The sequence below is a fragment of the Trifolium pratense genome, linkage group LG2 (genome assembly GCF_020283565.1).
Source record: "Trifolium pratense cultivar HEN17-A07 linkage group LG2, ARS_RC_1.1, whole genome shotgun sequence".
Classification (NCBI taxonomy): Eukaryota; Viridiplantae; Streptophyta; class Magnoliopsida; order Fabales; family Fabaceae; genus Trifolium; species Trifolium pratense.
The window spans coordinates 29497850-29517121 of record NC_060060.1 but is presented as its reverse complement, the minus strand read 5'-3'; the positions used below and the strand labels follow the sequence as shown (position 1 = coordinate 29517121).

Genomic DNA, 19272 nt, shown 5'->3' with positions numbered 1-19272 from the left:
CCACCCACCCACCCACTACTACAACCTATGGAACATGTGAATTTCTTGTAGCGCAAAGATTTTTTCAATCTTAGCAATCCAACCAATAGGTCGGACCACTAAATTTTGGCAGTGTTGCCGTATTGGCCGACATGTCCTACATCTCCAACATTAATGGCTCTCTTCAAAGATCCGTTAGGCCAGACCAATTGTTATGAACAAAAATAAAAAATTGAATGGAAAGGACACTTTTATTAAGAAAATAAGAAAAGACTATGAGAGAAAACTTCTCCAAGGATTTTCTCTTCTACAAATCTCAATGAATCATATCTATCCTTGTACTTTCCTATTCATATAAAATTTCTCTGATAACTAACTAAATTTGCCAACAAATCTCAATGAATCATATTTCTCCAACTTTTCATACAAGTATTTATTCTATATCCCAACAAAGTATCACAACTTCATGAATACACACATGTTAAGGGAAACATATGTTAAGCAAAAACAAGAGACCTAGGTGAGATGAACAAGTAAATGGAACCAACAATTTTTTTGGGCTCACATCAGAAATAAACATCTAGAAACAATTTGTATCGTTTGGACGTGTACTTTCAAACAAAAACTCCGAAAGTACACTTCTAAAATAATGTGTAGTATTTTAGAAACATGAGGCAGGGAAAATTGCGCTCTAAAAACTGAGCACCTCACGAGTCGTGTAACCAAAGGGTAAACTCACCCTTTGGCCAAACCCACCAAGAAAAACTCCTTTTCACCTGTTTGAAGAAGCAGTCATACCGGAATTTCAAACATTTTGTAATGGAGGGTTTACTATCCGATGTCAAGTACATACACATGAAACAGTACCAGAAGTTGATTATAAATTATAATTAGTGTATGTGCACAAAAAGCGAACAAAATATGGTTTCAACCTAATGCGCATGCCTAAATATCAATTTACAATCTCATATGAAAGTCATAAAGTTGACATAACCAGAACCACAAAAACAAAGCTTCCAGTTATAATTACAAAGAACCTGGTTTACTAGAAATGCCAGGACACTTTTAAAGATTCATGTGAACTTTGGTTTAGGCTTAGGGCCACTATTTTGAACAGGACCAAGCTTTTGAATCCAATGAAGAAGTCCTTTCTTTTGATCTTGGCAACAACGAGGGTTCTGCACCAGACTCAGAGTTCCGTCACGGGCAATAGAAGATTCAAATTGCTCCAACACCTTTACGATTTGCCAGAAATCAGGTCTCTTATCTGGTTGCAACGACCAACATTGCTCGATTAAAGCTCGCATTGCAGGTGGGCAGTCTGGAGGAATAATTGGCCTTAATTTCTGAAGAAATACAATACCACACAACAGAAATATCAGAAAGCATTAGTAAACTCAGCAAAAATTATTGCGATTTCTCAGCGTGGAAAATCCGAGAAAATCATTGATGGAGCATGTATCATGTATGCATTGTCTAATAACTTCAAGTCAATCAAATCATTAATTGTATCAATTCCAGTTTGCAATACTATTCCATGTTGGCCATTCAAAAATATCTTAAATAGCCTAAAGTTTCAGTAACAAAGAAGAGATGATTGACGAAAAAGGAGGTTTCGGACTGGAAGAAGGAGGCGGTAAATCTATTCGAAGCATTTGAAAATTCAAAGGCAGGGTGCACGAAGAATAATTCCTTGAAGCCGGGAAAATACAGATCCTATACAAAGAGTACTATAATGAAGTAACTACGTTGCATCAAATACGAGTCCGGTACTAGCACTACGTACGTATATAGTATGACGTTTTTAAAGAATTTAATGTACAAGTATGTACATTAATTGTTAAAATAAATTCTATGTACAACAAATCAGAATATTATCAAGAAATATACATACATGGCAAAAAATAATGAAAAAAATATTTGAATATTAGAAAATAGGGAAAGAATCAACAAGCTAATAGGAAAAGTATCAACATTATTGGTAAAAGTAACGGAAAAAACCGATTCTCTTTTCACATTATTACTAAACGACAATTGTTGGACCGGAAAGTACGGACTAGTAGGAACCAAAATAGTACCCCACGTGTATCCAAATTGAGTATCAGACATTTTTGTTTGACGTAAATACAAGCACCCAATGAGTACCAGATATAGGTATGTAACTGGGACGCCTACAACATTTTTGTTTGACGTACATACAAGCACCCAATGAGTACCAGATATAGGCACGTAACTGGGACGCTTACGACATTTTGTTTGACATACATACAAGCACCCAATGAGTACCAGATATAGGCACGTAACTGGGACGCTTACGACATTTTTTGTTTGACGTACATACAAGCACCCAATGAGTACCAGATATAGGTACGTAACTGGGATGCTTACGACATTAGTTTAAAAGGTGTTGTAACGCACAAAGAACAATTCATTAAAGACCATAAAAATACTTGACCTACGCAAAGAGTACTATAATGATGTTACAATCCTAGATGATATGAATACAAAGGGAACATACCTTATTAACAACTGCAAAAGCAGCCTGGATTGGATTCATATCCTCATATGGAATTGTTCCCGTCAACATTTCCCATAAGATAAGCCCAAAACTGTAGACATCAACCTTTCTCCCGTAGGATTTTCGTTTGATCATTTCAGGTGCCATCCAACGGTAGGTGCCGGGATCATCCGCCAATAAGTCACAGATTGACTCCTCACAAGCAATGCCGAAATCGGCAAGTTTAAGGTGAAAGTCTTCATCAATAAGGACATTCTCTGGTTTAAGATCTCTATGAATGACACCTTGAGAGTGTATATATGCCATTCCACGAGCAATATCGAGAGCAAAAGCTATTAGCTTCTCGAGAGAAATAGTTTTGTGCTCCAACTTATGCAAAAATGCCCTCAAGGAACCTTCAGATAGATATTCTGTGATAATACAATGAACAGGCGGGTTTCTGCTTGCAGCTATGAACTGTAATCAGATAAAAATATATAAAGATGTGTATAAATTAGCAACCTCGCGAATTATCTCAACGTGATATGAACTGCACAATCAGACAATAAATAAGAAAGGATCTCTTGAAACTAATTATTTCAACAATTGAAGGATTGAATCCAGTAATTAGTACAAAACAACAGATACCGTAACCTTATTTAGTAGGAAATAAGAGATAGTTATCCATGCAAGATAGCATTGCATGGCGGTCAACCTAAAAACAACTATTCCAAATTTTTTCATACATATTAAATGATTAATAGTACATATAACGTATAAATGCTAAAAAATTAAAACAATATAAAAATTCATGAAATATTCTTACATAACAATAATAAGTCACAAATCTTTAGCAAAACATGGAAGTAAATGCTGGAAAAAAAATCATGAATACAAATTTAAGCATCTAAGGTTAACAGCTTTGATTTTTGCTACAATAGCGGACTCCACAGTGACTACGGATAACCGGTCTGCTACAGACTTACAATAACGGGCACCACCCGCTCCGCAATGCCGCTATAGCTAGCTATTGATAGCATAAGATAATGTTCCAAAAAAGCATATATACATTACAAAAGAAGAGAAAATATGTGATCATCACCTTTATAACATTTCGATGGTGGAGGCGGGATAAAAGGGTGACCTCTCTAATGAACTGATTCTCTAATTTAGCAGTCAAGTCTCCATTTTCATCTTCGTCGGGTGCCCTAATGATTTTAACAGCTACAGACTCTTCCTTATATACACCATGATACAGCCTACTATGAGCGCCATGAGCGAACTTATGGCCAAGAAACAGCTTAGACATGTCAATAGTCCATTCCTCGGCTGTTTCCAAAGCAGTAACCTTTCTACCACCGCCACTACCATTTTCAAGATACTTACTCCATGAACCATCCTTGCTATTGTTCTTGGACACCACCCTTTGCTGATTCTGACTGTTCAAAAGTGAATTTGCACTCGATACCTTGGGTAATGATTCCCGAGTATCCTTATTCGACACCTTTCCCATAATCCTCTTGTTATCCCTCCTAGGACCTGGTGTCGAGAACCTCTTCGCTTCATGTCTGGCTTCCCTAAAGACATCATTAACAGAAGTTCTAGGCAATGGCGACAAAGATCTCTGCTTGTTGGTTAAAAGGTTTTTCTTAACATTTGAAGAAGGTTTCGAAATTTCTTCCAATTGAACGCGGATCGGAGTAGCATTCAAACTAGATGCATCCAAACGATGACACACTGTTTGAGAGTATTTCGCTCGCCTTAACCATGAACTAGTAGTATTTTCCTCCATCATTACCTTATTCACAAATTATTATTTTTCCTAAAACAAAATTGAAGCTGCAAATAAGGTCACAAAAAAACTAGATTGATTTTTTTCAGACCCATCAACAACAATTACCAGAATAATCACAAAAAAACTGACTTTTCCATCATGAACAAAAAAGAGAGCAATATGGTTCAATAATAGAGACACTAATCAACCAAAGACTTAAACTTTCGTAATCAAAATTATTACCACCACCCCCTTTCTAGTCAAAATCCCACCTTCCGTAAAAGCCTGAAAAATCAAACACAGATACCTTAATAAATTAATCAAACCAACAAAATGAACATAAACATAAACAAAAACATGTTAAAAACATGTTATAAACAAGACACAATCACCTATGAATATGATTATGCCTCAAAATGGCTACAGATTGAAAGGGACATAAATCATTGTATTAGAAGGATTAAAACACATTAACCAGATCAATATGATGCTTATAAAAAAACCCAGAAAGCAAAAAAATTAAATAAATTTTAATTATTAAAAAAAAAAACAATTTTTATTATAAGATATTTGTACCTGAAGGGTTTCAAGGCTTTCACCGAAGGGGAGAGAAATCAAGAAATCAAATTGGTATGGTAGAAAGTGGAGGAAAGGGTGTTTGTTTTTGTGTATAAAGGGCTTTTACATTGACAAGGCCATGGAAATGATGATGCACCTAATTCCATTTTTTTCACAAAAGAATGAAAAGAGAAAGACAGGTGTTGAGACTCTATTTTATTTTTCCTTCTTTTTTCCTATTTTTTCATATAAAAATTATCTTTAATAATTAACTATATTTATTTTTTGACTCAAAATTAATTAATAAATTCATATTATTATAAACAAAAAAAATCAATTTTTAGAGAAGTAACACGGCTTGATCCGCCACAATTGCTATTGAGATGAGTTGAACCCACTTAATGACATAATTGATCTCTGAACTAGATTAAATGGTGCAGTGGACCGAATAAGTGAAAACAAAAAAGAAAATCAATTTTTATAGTTCATGGAATGACCGATGTATTTAATATGTTATAAACAAAAATTACATTTATTTTATAAGATGATGTTTAGTGAGTTGAAAGATACCAATAGATGCGCATGATGTTGGGAGGAAAATAGAGAGCATATGTTTGATGAGAAGTGACCTGGGTTGGTAGTGTGTTAGGTTTGGAATGGTGTATGATGAATGATGATGAGGTATGTTCCTTTGGATTGTTTGTGGGTTAGGGATATGTTGTGTAGGTTTATATGTGTGGAGTATATGAAATTAATAAATGAAATTCAAATATTAATAAATGAAATTCAAATGTGACATTGATGATAATTGTGATCCATGTGCAAAGGGACACGGTGGTGAATGGTGATGGGTTAGGTTAAACTGTCATGGTGGAATGTGGGGACCATTCAGGGAAAGTCAGAGCAGTGTTTTAAAAACCGGACCGGACCGGACGGTCGGACCGGTTCAACCGTGAACCGGGTAGGTCACCGAGTTGGTTCGACAAATGGACCGGACATGTAATCGAACCGGTGTGAACCGGTCAAAACCGGAAAAACCGGAAAAATCGGTGACTCGGCGGTTTTGGAAACCGGCCGGTCTAAATGCGTGATTCAAAAAACAAAAAAAAATTGGGAATAAAACTAAACTACAGAACAGTAGATGAAAGATGAAACGAAACAGATTTAGAAGAAGTCAATTAGAAACAAAGGAAGTGAAGATTGTAACCATAACATAGATTTAATTTTGCAAATTTAGAGTTAAAATTCTATGTGTTTCATGATTATCTCTTAAGTATTAAAGATGTATGTTTATATATGGGAATAAAAGAAGTAAACAAGGGAGAAGTGAAGAAAAAATTGTGAAGAAAGTAGAAACAGAGAAGGGAAAAGTGGTGGAAAAAATTATGAAGAAGTAGAAGAAGAAAGAAGGAGCGGCTGACTGACATGAAAGAGAGAGAGATTAGGGTTGTAACAATTGGATAATCTTATTTTATGAGATGGGTATTGGGTTGTATAAGCCCATATTTTATTTTTGAAGCAAAGTCCATATATTATTACTTCTCACAATTTTTGCTACTAATAATAATAATACTGTATTTTGCTTAAAAAAAATAATAATACTGTATAATAATATTAATTACCTATCTGTGCCAAAAAAAAATTAATTACTATCAATTTTTTTTATAATTACTATATAGTTTCAAAATTTTCACATTTTCAGGTGTCATGATTTTATTAGAGACAGATTCATCTAGTTCGATACCTATATAGTTTTATTATAGAGACCGATTCATTCTACCGGTTTAATCCGGTTTGTCGTGCGGTTCGACCAGTGACTCAGTGGTTCGACCAATGAACCAGTGAACCAGTGCCCTCTCCGGTTCGATGTCCGGTCCGGTTTTTAAAACACTGAGTCAGAGAAAACGGAAACATCTATTTTCAATTTTCATTTTAATTTTTAGTTTTTTTTTCTTTCAGTTTGTTTAATTTTTTAAAAACTAAAGGTAACATCCGCGTGCAACTGTAGAGACTAATCTTCAATTGAGATCAATTCAAAGGGGTTGATATTTCCCAACAAATGATTCTACATACGCACCGACTTTGATTTTTGGTAGATAGATGAAATGACAAAACTATAATAAACTCAAACACATAAGTGAATGGGGTGAGATTCGAACCGTGATCATGACGACGTAAGATTTTCAATATTTCTTACTAGTTGATGTAGAAATTGTGGACATATTCTTTTCGATTTTTAGATTTATATTAAAAATTAGTGTATTTGATCAATATTATAGACTAAATACATCAATTATTTAATAAAATTAAAAATATTTTGTTTTTATGATAAAAATCTAAAAGATCATTTGTTTCTTAAAATAAGAATCAAATAAAGTCATTAATTTTGTGATGTTTGAATAACATCTTTTTTATGAGAAATGTTTTTTTGAATATAGACAACATATATTTGTATAAAATTTTGAGTTTCATTTTTTTTTTGACTTTCGCCAACGGTTTAATCTGATTTGGGATCAATTCTGACATTAAGTGGTTCAAGTCCGATGCCGATCGCAATTTTTTTTTTCTCTTTAGATGTTTGTGTTTCTCACTATGTTTATACTTTATACTCAAAATATACAATGTTTAAATGCAATGTAAGAAATTGTATGTCTAATTAGCTCAACTATTTTTTGTCAAATAGTTTAATAATTAGAAATTTCACTCTTAAGATGGATAAGTGAGATGACCGAAGTTCAAATTCCGACTTCCTACATATATAATGTAATGTAACTGTCAACTTCATACAATGAATTTTTTTTTGACTAAATACAATGGATGATATATATTTTTTGAAGGATGATATATTATAAAAAATAGTCCTAAAATAAATACTATTTTAGTTTTTAATATAAGATTTCTTTAATTAATATTATTATATGGTTAATCAACTTTAATTTTACATGCTTCAAGGGTTCGATCTCATGCTTGGGCATACAACGGGTCTCTTTTAGATTAACCAAGGTCCTGAGTTCGATCTCAAGTTTGGGCATACAGCAGTGTTAAAAGTTAAAACTTTTAGGGAGAGTTTGCCATCCATTTGAGTTCCACAAAGCTCGATGAATTAGTATCTGCAGTTACGCACAGAGGATACCCGGTTTACACCAAAAAAACTTTAATTTTACATTCAACATAATAATAAATACATCATATTAAAAAGTGGGTCAAAAACCTTGACAAAAAAAAAGTGAGTCAAAAACCAATAATAAATTGGTACAAGTGGTAAGAGTCTTTGTCCTCTTAAGCATATGGTAGTTAGGGGTTCGATTTTCGACTAATGCGTATGGAAAAAATTCAGTTGGAATGAGAGAACTCACTTTATGTATCCTACAGGTTCTCCGAAAAAGATTAATCATCGTTAATGACGGTGGAAACTTGTACAAATATCATGGTAAATAAAATGAGTCAAAAAATTTAATATTAATAAAGTTTAATTTGATAAAAAAATATTATTTTGGTCAAATGTAGTATAATTTGATTTGATTTGATTTTTGTGAATAATTAAAGATGGAGAGAGAGAAAGAATGAAAATGGTGAGTCCGTGAGTGGAGTGGATGAATCCAATTAGTGTCGCTTTCGTAGGGAATGAGGTACGGATGAGATATGTTAATGTGTGTTATGCCATTTTTTGAGGGATAAAGACAAAAAAGGTTAAATAATTTAATTGGAATTGTTGTTGCTGTTGTTGTTATTATGTGTTTCTTTGCTTTTATGGGATTGAAGAGGGTACGGTTCGCACGGATGCGTGTGCATCTTTAAACCATGTACTACACTACACTTGCTTTCTTTCTTCTTTGGTTGGTGCAAAACTATGGATTTGGATTCTGTGCAGTTGACTGCACTGCAGTCACTAAATCTAGACCGTCCGATCAAGATCAGACGGCTCAGATTTTAAGATTAGATTTTAATTATAAAATCTGATCTTAAACTTTGGACTGTCTGATCTTAATCAGACGGTCTGGACGTGGCCGACTGCACTGCAGTCACTAAATTGCTGACCGCACTGAACCCAAATCCGCAAAACTATGCAACTTCTTGTGTTGTCATCTACAACTATTGAGCAAAGATTTTTTTGTAGTATATTTGGGCCAAGCTTAACAATACTCACATATTTGTTTTATAGGACTACATTAATTTGGTCACAATTAGTATAAGCTACCTACACCATCTTTTTTGCTATCAATATCTTTTTCTATTTTGTTTTGCTTTGAAAATACCGTTTTCTACAAACATAGTGTATCTCGAATTTTTAGTTGAGTCTAATTCAATCTTATAAAGTAAATATATATTTTAAAAAATAAAATAACTTTATAAAGTAAACAAGGCCTTTAATTTTTCTAGAAAAATGTTAATTACATTATATAAACTTTTTTTTCTTTTTGAGAAAGATTACATTATATAAACTTAGTTATCAGACATCGCGTTGTCGATTATAATTTCTGAAAACCAAATTTTTTGGAAAATATTTCATTTTCCTTGCCAAAATTAATTAAAAAAATTTGTGTTTATTATTATTATTATTTTTATTTTTACTTCTAGATTATTGCTTGAGCCCAAGAGATGGTAAAGAGACTGGGCTGAGATGAAATTAGTTTGGTTTGAATAATGGACTGGTACATTTACCATGAGATATATTAACCGATGTTTTCTCTCCCCACCCCCGTGATTCTTTTATACCCCCTGAGTTTCCAATTTTACCCTTGCAAAAAACTTCGGTTTATAGAAACCGAAGTTTTTTTTGCCTTGAAAACCGAAATTTACTTTGAATTTGCACTAGAAAAAATTCGGTTTCTGCGAACCGAAGTTTTTTACAAGGGCAAAATCGGAATATTGGGGGGTATAAAAGAATCATGGGGGGTGGGGAGAGAAAACATCATATTAACCTCCACTATGCTAGAAGCAAGACAAATAAAATTTTCTCTTTCATGATTCTCTTATGGTCCGTTTGGTTTTATGAAAAAAATATGGGAGGAGAGAAAATTATGCAAACCAATTAATGAACCTAGACTACAAACAAATAGTCCAAGTTCATTCATTGCTTTCTATAATTTTTTTTCTCCCACTTTCTTTCCATCATACCAAATGAACCCTTATTCTCCTGAAATTCTGTTTTTGTCTCTGAAAATAAAGTTCGGAACGTAGATTCCAGGGAAATAAGAGAACCACATGGGAAGGAAGAGAAACATTCAAGACAAACTCTATTCATAAGGCTAATATGACAAACTTTGCATGTTTTATCAATTATGCTTGGCCAATATGACAATTTTTGCATAGGTTCTATTTTTTTGACCTATATTTTTTTTGGAAAAGAAGAATATATTAAAAATTGGCATAAGGCATGCAAGAACCAAATATTATTTTGCATAGATTCTGATCTTAACTGTTGATCTATATTAAAAATTCTATTTTTTTGACCTATATTATTTCTTGTTTAGTCAATTTTGTTTAGGACATCGAAGCATTCATGCTTGTTTGTTCATGTTGTTGTTTTGGTTTCTAGTTTGGTTTTTGTTTCTAGTTTGTTGGCATCCAAATCGTGTTTTTCTTGTAGTTTGTTGTTCTGTTAGGTGTCTCTTGTGTTGTATTTACTTCATTCTATTCTTAGTTAGCAAAATTAGGATTGGATAGATCTATAAGTTAGTAACAATTTAGGAGCTTATAATTCTATTTATTTGAATGTGCATTGATCATGTACTTTACTCCATTAGTGGGTATGCTTACATTTGATGTATTTTATGTGGATTTTTAGTCTTGTTGAATGATGACCATAAAAAAAAACAAATTGGTGGTTGCCACCAACGAAACATTGAATTAACACATTGGATTTTTAGAAACATTGGATTAATATTTTGATAGGAATTAATATTTTGCAATATAGAAGTCTAAGATGGCACACATTTATAAGGAATATATCTTTCTGTCTCATACTCTCATAGTAAACATTGTACTTTTTTTTTAAATATTTTTTTAGGTAGATGTGTAAACATTGCATTTGTAGTATTTTCCAAAAATATATATTACAAGAACAAATAACACTGCATTTCTAGTAAGAACAAGAAAAGAATTTTTCATGATTTATTTTTTCATTCCAATTATTTTTTCTTAAGCAACAATAATATGGAAATTTTTTATAAATTAAGAGCTTCTAGATATCAAAGAATGAGTAGACATTCAAACTATGTTGGCACCCCTAAACATTCTGATCCCTTATCTATATTTCATATTATTGAAATAGAAAAGAAAAATAACTATGGCATATTTTGCTAGTATATATTTGGCTTAATTAATAAAATGGTCCATTAAAGACATTTTTGGTTTCATATTGGTCCCTTAAAGAAAAAAAGGTCTAAATAAGTCTCTTAAAGAAAAAAAGGTCCGAATAGGTCCCTTAAAGACATATCCGTTAATCAGTTTGGTCCTATTTAGACCTCTTTTTAGGGACCAAACTGATTAACGGAGATGTCTTTAAGGGACCTATTCGGACTTTTTTTTTTCTTTAAGGGACCTATTTGAACCTTTTTTTCTTTAAGGGACCAATCTGAAACCAAAAATGTCTTTAAGGGACCATTTTATTAATTAAGCCTATATATTTCTATGAATATAGTATCAATATCAATAAAAAAAAAATGTTTTGCCAAAACTTGTACTCCGCACATCCATCCATCTCTAAAATCATTGCTGATTTTTACATACAAGTGTGTGACATATGCGAATCACTCACTCCTATAGTTTTCACCAAAGAAAGAGGAAATTAAATATAACAAAAGTTTAAACCAACCGGCAAGGTAAAAAACTAATTAAATATCCATCCATTCCACATAAACAAAAGTAATTAAATTGATCTTCCTTTTACTAATTAGAGAACCTTAACAGTTGTGCAATGCAATGTTGGAAGTTTCTCCAATAAATCAATAGTCAACATGGATGCCCTTGATTTTGGCTTTGTTATGATCCTTTCAGCATATCCTATTGGAAGAGAAGTTATTGAAGTGTTCCTTTCACATGGACCTAACCATTTAGCTTCCATGTACTTTTGCTTCCTCCATGGCCCCATATGCATTTTTTTATCCTTCATGCATTTTTTGGCTGCCATGCATAAAATTTTGATTAAGTTGCTCAATCTTTCTTCTTTTCCAACAAACACTTCTGGCAGCTTCTTTATTAGTTTCTTGTATTCATCACTTCCCTTTGCCATCTCAAACTCAGCTTTGAAATTCACCTCTATCATCACCCTTACTTCACCTTTCTTTGGATTTGTATTGTCTCTCACATCCAAAAATGTGTGTTCTCCTACATAGATAATTTTAATACTATATAATTATATTATGCTATTAAATTCTAAACTTAGTTTCCCATTGGAAACATATTTATTTCCTTTTCCAAGCGGAAAAATATCTTTTCCGAGTGGAAAAAGATCAAGGAAAGAAAAGTAGTAGTAAAAAATTGAAAGTACCTTTTTTTGTTGTTGTTACATATTTGAAAGTACTTCATTAATTTGAAAAGTAGGCACAAATGATCATTGGATGGATAAAAATTAAATGTCCAATACATAAACTAGAAAAATTCAATGAAATAGTTTTTTGGGTTTAACTTTTTTCATGAAATTATATCCACCCGAGTCAGTGTTAATAGAGTGAAAGATGTCGGTGTTATATAACGAAAGCTACCATGGAGACAGACCTTTAGGTAACAATGTTAGGAGTCAACATATGGTACTTAAGGGATTGGCGCAGACACAATAATCTATCTCAGCAATTAAATTCAAATCAGACGATTTTGATACATCAGGAAATCAATTTTCGTACTTAAGCTATAAAACACATACACAACACAAATAGTGACACATCAACATTGATAAAAATTGAGAAAACAACACAATTTAATGTAATTATATATGTTGGTATTGGACGCCGACACATATCCGATATCAGGACACACTTAATTTGAAGAATAATATCGTGCTTCACAATACTTAAAGTCATTAAACTCTCCTATTTAATAGGCTAATCTTTTAAATTTGGCTCTTCTATAGGTGGATGAAAGAGGATAATGTGTAGTTTATAGCGTATACTCTTTGAAACTTATTAGACCTACCACAAAATTGATTTTCACACACACTAAAATAAAGAAAACAAACTGTGAAAGATACAATTGTTCATAATTGGAAAAAGATTTGTTATGTACCAGGTGGAATATCCGATGAACTTTTCCATTTAGTTTTGCAAATAGCACTATTGAAACCAGCTTTTTGAAGCCTCTTAGAAACTTCTCTCAATAAGCAGATTCTGCAACTGGTGCCACCCATCTTTCTGCTGCAGACACACAATGTTCCACTTTCAGCTGAGCTTTCTATTTCATTAATTGCTTCTTTGGTGGCATTCCTTATCTTTGTCTCCAAAGAACTTGTTTTGTATACATTTGTCTGCACCAATTTAAACCACACTAATTAAATCATCAAAACAAAAATCTTCAAAATCTAATGTTTTTGGAACAAAACCAAAGGAAAATCATATTGATTAATTAACCAAAGGAGTATAGCATTATGACTTTCTTAGATCACATATGCATTGAAAATTATTTTAAAAATAAAAAAAAATTAATATTTCTTATATTAGTACATTATATTAATATTATATTTATCATTAAAAAAATAAAAAATATAATAGGATACCCAAAGGGGCCAATCCCAAAAGAGAGATTGCAAAGTTACAAGGTGGGGGAATGAGACAACCCTAACATCATTGGTTCACACTAACATATGCACTAACTCCGAGGGTGGTTTGTGATAAATCAAGGTCCCAACATTATGCAAATACTCCTTAATATTAGTCGACAAATCCGCACATCAATTAGCTTCTCAGTAATATGAATTTGCAAAAAAAATCATTTTGTAAAGATAACACTCTTCTTATTCAGATTCAAAATAACTTTGAAAGCAAAATTGAGCCAAAAGCCGTTATTCACAATTAGATATATTATAGTTATAGATCACATTATCACAATTAGAACTATGATTAGACCCATCAAAAGATCAAATAACTATTTTGTCTAGTTAAAAGAAAATCATTAAATCATACTACTATGAACAATATATCAAATTGAAAAAAACATGATCATATATAAATTAAATACCTCCAATCCTTGATGCTGGGTGGCCCAAAAGCATCGATTTTTTTGTTCAAGATCACCATCAACATCATCATCCAAATCAAAAAGTGAATGACAATGATTATCAATAGACATCACAAGACCATGATTAATACCATCAAATCCAAACTCAAAACTAGTATCTAAGGATTGGTCTTCCATTTCAACTTGTAACCAGCTAGTAACATTTTTGGTCAATGTTGAAACACTAGTAGTGATTCTTCTCATTGTTCTCTCTCTCTCTCTCTCTCTCTCTCTCTCTCTCTCTCTCTCTCTCTCTCTCTCTCTCTCTCTCTCTCTCTCTCTCTCTCTCTCTCTCTCTCTCTCTCTCTCTCTCTCTCTCTCTCACTCACGTTGTTTGTTTGTTTGGCCGTTTTGTTATGTTACACTCAACTCACCACCACACCACGCTGTTCTTGCTCAAAACATGGAATCATGAGTTTCGGTTCCTTCTTATAACGTGAGAGAAATGTTTTTAAGGTCCTTTTTTGGACTCTACTACACGCCGCTCATTTTGAGGTACATTGTGGAATTTGATGAAAAATGTTTGCAAAACCCTCTGGCAAATAAATAGATATATAGTAAAAATATTTTAAAATTACACCCAAAAAAGAAGGAAAAAAATTAAAATTCGCGTAAATATACTTTTTTAATATAAAATTTACTTTTTTTAACTCGGGGTGGCGGGTGCTATGAATTTTTTGAGTCTCGTTGTCTAGTAGTTAGAGTCATACATTATAAATATATGAATTCTAATATCCAAAAAAGACCGTTTCATAACGTAAATTGCGAAATGACAATTTATGAATAAAATGTAAGAACTCTCTCACACAGAATTTGGGGTTGAAACTCCGCTCTTTTTAATAATATATTATTCGTAAAAAAAATACTAATAACTTCCGACTGAACTACTTTTACGGGACTTTTAGAGTTTTTTTAAACGGTCAAAATTAACACTTAGTTTTTTTTTACTGCATTAACAATTAGTTATTACTCCAATAATTAGTATTTTTTTATCTTAAACTCCTTAAACTATTAGCCCAAACAAATTGAGTATTCTAACCAACCTAATAATTTTAGAATATTGGTAAAGAAAATGCGAAGATTTGGGTATCCATAGTTTAAGTTTAGTTAAGTATTCCTCTGATTATATTTATAAGTAAATTTGACTTTGTTTATATATTGAAAACTAAATGTATGTGACATAAATTGATAAGAATAATGGTGATTAGCTAGTAGTTTTCATTAGTTAGTTAGAGTTTGTTATTAGGTGGTTAGTTAGTTAACACCTAAATTGCTCTATATAAGAGCCACCATTGTACTATTTTCACTATCTTTTATCAAATATGAATCCTTATGATTTTTACTATCTTGAAGACTTTCTAAAGTTTTCTCCATTTTCTCCAAACCATGGAAATCTTAACATGGTATCAGAGCTTGGTTTCGATCACCGAGAATCCGTCCCGCTTCCGCCATTGTACCGATACCGGAGAATCCCTCCATTGCTTACCACAAAGAAATTTACACTGTACTTTTTGATCCACCTTCATTTCTAATGGTTCACTCCATTTTTTGTCACTTGTGGAAGAAATCGAAGATGGAGAAGAAATTCTTGCCACTTCCACCACTTCGAAAATCACCACAAGAATCTTCGATTCATGTGCAAGAACTTTTGAGTGTTTCAATTCCAGAGGCAGAGGGGGAGATTTCATCACCATCTACCTCTGTTCTTGTTTCATCTACAGCAAAGGATCACTACAATTTCAGGTTTGGTAATTTTCATTCGGAAATTGTTTCGATCAAATCGATTGAGTTTGTGAAACCAGAGATCAAAGACCGCACTGTCAAGATCGGGGAAATAACATGCATTCTCGTTGATTCAAGCTGCAGCATCGAATCTGCGTTTTCCGCTTCAGAAGAAAATGAGAAATTGAAGAATCTTGATCTGTTGAATCAAGAGGCAAAGGTAGAAGAAAAATTGCATAAATTCAAGACACAAACATCGAATCATAACGTGTTATCTGAAAATTCTTTTTCTGCAATTGATCGTTTCGTTGACGTCTTCATCGAACAAGATTCGATTTCGTCAAGATTGGAATCAATCGAACAAAGTCTTGCCATCATTGTAGAGGTATTAGAATCTCACAATTCAATTTTTTCTGTTTCTGCTGCAAATCACTTTGAGCATCTCGATCTCTATGGTATTCTCGACACTGTTTTTGATCCCGGCGGTGTAGTTACGCCTTTCTTTGTAACGCTACTTTATGGCACGATGATATTCGTCTCACTGTCAACCTTTGGTTTGCTCAATGTGTTAGTTGTTGAATTTTCCGGTGAATTCGCCGTCCTTGTTTTCGATCCCGGCGGGAATCGTCACCGATCGCAGTTAAAGTCTCTAACTACTATCCTCACTTCAGAAGAAAAGCACACACAAGTCAGTGATTCAGAATCTCCATCGTTCTTCATTGACACTGAACTCAATCTGGATTCTGAACTCAAGTTTGCTTCAGAACTCAATCTGGCCTCTGGTATACCTTCTGATACAACTTCAAACTTTTGTATCCATCATCTGTTATTGGATTTTATTACAGTCTTGAGTTTGCAATTTCATCCTTGTTTTGGAATTTTGTTTTGGAGCAACTCTAAGAATTGAAATAGTTGATGATATTTGTTGAAGTTGATTGATCCGTTTTGGTTCTGTTTGGTCTTTGTTTTCCAAACTCATACTGAGAATTCTCTTACTATGAGTTTGAGGGAGGCTATTACAATATAGAAGTTAGTTCTACAACATTGTTCAAGTTTTGTTCTGAAGGTTTATAGAGTTGAAGCGTTATCAGGTTCTGAATGTTTTTGGTCAATCAAATGGTTGTTGAAGGTTTGGCTTTTGTATCACTGTTATTGATACTTTTGGTTGCATACAAGTGGCAGCACCAATTGTAGAGTAAAATTTGTTTGAATTTACTACTTTCCAATGTGGATTTTAGCTTACTGGTGTTGGATTGTTAGATGTGTTTGAGAGGAATTCAATTTGGAGCAGCAGATTTTAGTGATTGGCAATTTAATTTGAAGCCTCAAACTCTCTGTTTCATTGCTTGAGGACATTAGAGATATTATTGGAATGAAGGGCTCTTGGTTAGAGTTTGTTGATTATTTTGTAATGATCTCAAGCTTGTTCTAGAGGCAAATTCATATTATGATGGAATGCCCCTACTACTTCTTTGGTTTATTTTGATGGCTAAGAATTGTGCACAAGCTGCCATGAATTAATCTTTGGATGCTACTGTTGCAGTTCATTTTGTGAGGTTACTGAGATATGCCAAAACCTTGTTACTGCTATTAAGGTTTAGGAGAATGAGGAAGCTTGGATTCTTTTCATGTTTTAGCCCTGGATCGCATGGTTGGATTCCTATTTGACGTGGGTCTCATGTTGTTTGCTGCAATAGAATTTTAGTTTGTATTTTCATTGTGATTCAAACTCAAATTGGAAAATTTTCCAATGTTGAGTTTGAGGGAGGATGATAAGAATAATGGTGATTAGCTAGTAGTTTTCATTAGTTAGTTAGAGTTTGTTATTAGGTGGTTAGTTAGTTAACACCTAAATTGCTCTATATAAGAGCCACCATTGTACTATTTTCACTATCTTTTATCAAATATGAATCCTTATGATTTTTACTATCTTGAAGACTTTCTAAAGTTTTCTCCATTTTCTCCAAACCATGGAAATCTTAACATAAATTATAGATCACATGCATTCATTATTCATATATCAAAAAAGTCAAATTTACTAGTAAATGTGATCCGAGGAAGTATACGGTATTTGATAGACAAAAATTCAAAGTCATAATATAATTTTATATTAATTTAAATTTTAGATTAATTTTGTTTATAGGCATCGGTAGTCAACTAAATTTAAAGATACCTAAAAATATATAATAATTACGGTATTGCTTTATTAATTGCAGTCCAATTATTTTTCAACCTACGCTTTGCACAATTCATACTCGAATACTCATATTTCAATTTTTTATCCATTTTTTAATATATTTTTACGCTTCTTTCTAAGAATATTTTTTTACAGCAGCTTCTTTCCAAGATAAATCTTTGGACAAAATAATTTAAAAAAACGTCTCATATAAGAAAAACAACAAAAACCACAACTAGAGAGATTACTGCGTATAAGAGCTTTGTAAATATTGTTCTCACTTTTTTTTTGAACAATATTGTTCTCACTTTATATCTATAAGTAGTAATCTTTCCATCATTGTGAAAATTTTAACACTACATATAATCATCAAAGTACATTTTAACTTGAATATTGAGGTTATACTTTTTCCTATTATTTTTTCTATTTTTTTACAATACTTTTAAGAAGTTAATATATAGTACTATATCCATGTTAATTTGACCGACTTTTCTATGGTGGAAATTATATAATGTATTTTATTTTTACTTTGACTCATAATGTATATTTTATATATGGCATTTAATTATGTGGAAATGACCTTTTTTTCTTCTTATATTTATAATAACTATATATGACTTGTCACAATTTGAGCCTATGCATTATTCACATAATCAACTTTAACTATTTTTTTTGGTCAAAATTTAACTATATTCTTTATTAATATATAAAGAGTCTTGCTAACGGGACACTTTGTAAGCATTCTATTTAAAGACATTTTTTATTCAAAAAATTAAATATTACAATTTTCAATGTGTTAACTTTACACATTTTCATAAAATTCTATAAAAAAACTTACTATTATGTGAGTTTATTTTCAGTGAATTTACCACTCCATCTAAGACAAAAAAGAGTAACAAATGAAGTTATCTATTATATTATTCCCAAAATTATTTATCTTGAAAAATTGAAGTTAAATTCTCTCAAACAATTCATATTAAAAAACTGGTTACTTGACTGTCCACCAAACTGGCTAGCCTTCTCCCAATATACCACTAATTTCATTTGAAGCAAAGGGCAGGGCATGTGACATACATATGGACAAATTTAAAGGGCCTCTTTGACATTTGGTTGCATTAATAATTGTATCCCCGTATGATATGATGTTGTGCAAAAATGGATCACATATATTGGAAAATTGTGATCACTTGAAGATTGAAAAACAACTATGATCTATAAAGATTTAAAAATTTGTCTCAAATGTTAATGAAACAAAATAGGAGAGTAATATATACTTGGTAAATTTTTCTTACCATGAGTGACATCACACCAATCTTAATACCAGCACCAAATATATTTTCTCTTTCTTCCATACTC

The 19272-nt window shown here is 32.3% G+C and overlaps 2 protein-coding genes across 3 annotated transcripts; both read right to left on the bottom strand.

Annotated features, from left to right (window-relative positions):
* Positions 1–843: 843 nt before the first annotated feature.
* Positions 844–5553, bottom strand: LOC123908135 (serine/threonine/tyrosine-protein kinase HT1-like). Of its 2 annotated transcripts, none has more exons than XM_045958674.1 (4): positions 5379–5553; positions 3579–4298; positions 2498–2953; positions 844–1325 (listed from the first exon to the last, which is right to left on the bottom strand). In XM_045958674.1, the coding sequence occupies exons 2-4, from the start codon at positions 4269–4271 to the stop codon at positions 1053–1055; spliced, it is 1422 nt and encodes a 473-aa protein (XP_045814630.1). In that variant the 5' UTR covers positions 4272–4298; positions 5379–5553; the 3' UTR covers positions 844–1052. The 2 variants fall into 2 exon arrangements, with proteins under 2 accessions (XP_045814630.1, XP_045814629.1); XM_045958673.1 differs by having other exon boundaries at positions 3579–4535; positions 4827–5508.
* A 6099-nt stretch (positions 5554–11652) lies between these two features.
* On the bottom strand, positions 11653–14222 carry LOC123904509. Its single transcript, XM_045954167.1, has 3 exons — positions 13980–14222; positions 13032–13269; positions 11653–12137 (listed from the first exon to the last, which is right to left on the bottom strand). The coding sequence occupies exons 1-3, from the start codon at positions 14220–14222 to the stop codon at positions 11704–11706; spliced, it is 915 nt and encodes a 304-aa protein (XP_045810123.1). The 3' UTR covers positions 11653–11703.
* Between the last annotated feature and the right edge of the window lie 5050 nt (positions 14223–19272).

Coding starts and splice junctions, on each gene's coding strand:
- LOC123904509 (XM_045954167.1), bottom strand. CDS start 14,222: ATGAGAAGAATCACTACTAGTGTTTCAACATTGACCAAAAATGTTACT. Junction 13,270..13,979: donor CCCAGCATCAAGGATTGGAG/GTATTTAATTTA, acceptor AAATTGGTGCAG/ACAAATGTATACAAAACAAG. Junction 12,138..13,031: donor TTCATCGGATATTCCACCTG/GTACATAACAAA, acceptor TTATCTATGTAG/GAGAACACACATTTTTGGAT.
- LOC123908135 (XM_045958674.1), bottom strand. CDS start 4,271: ATGATGGAGGAAAATACTACTAGTTCATGGTTAAGGCGAGCGAAATAC. Junction 2,954..3,578: donor ACCATCGAAATGTTATAAAG/GTGATGATCACA, acceptor ATCTGATTACAG/TTCATAGCTGCAAGCAGAAA. Junction 1,326..2,497: donor CTTTTGCAGTTGTTAATAAG/GTATGTTCCCTT, acceptor GTATTTCTTCAG/AAATTAAGGCCAATTATTCC.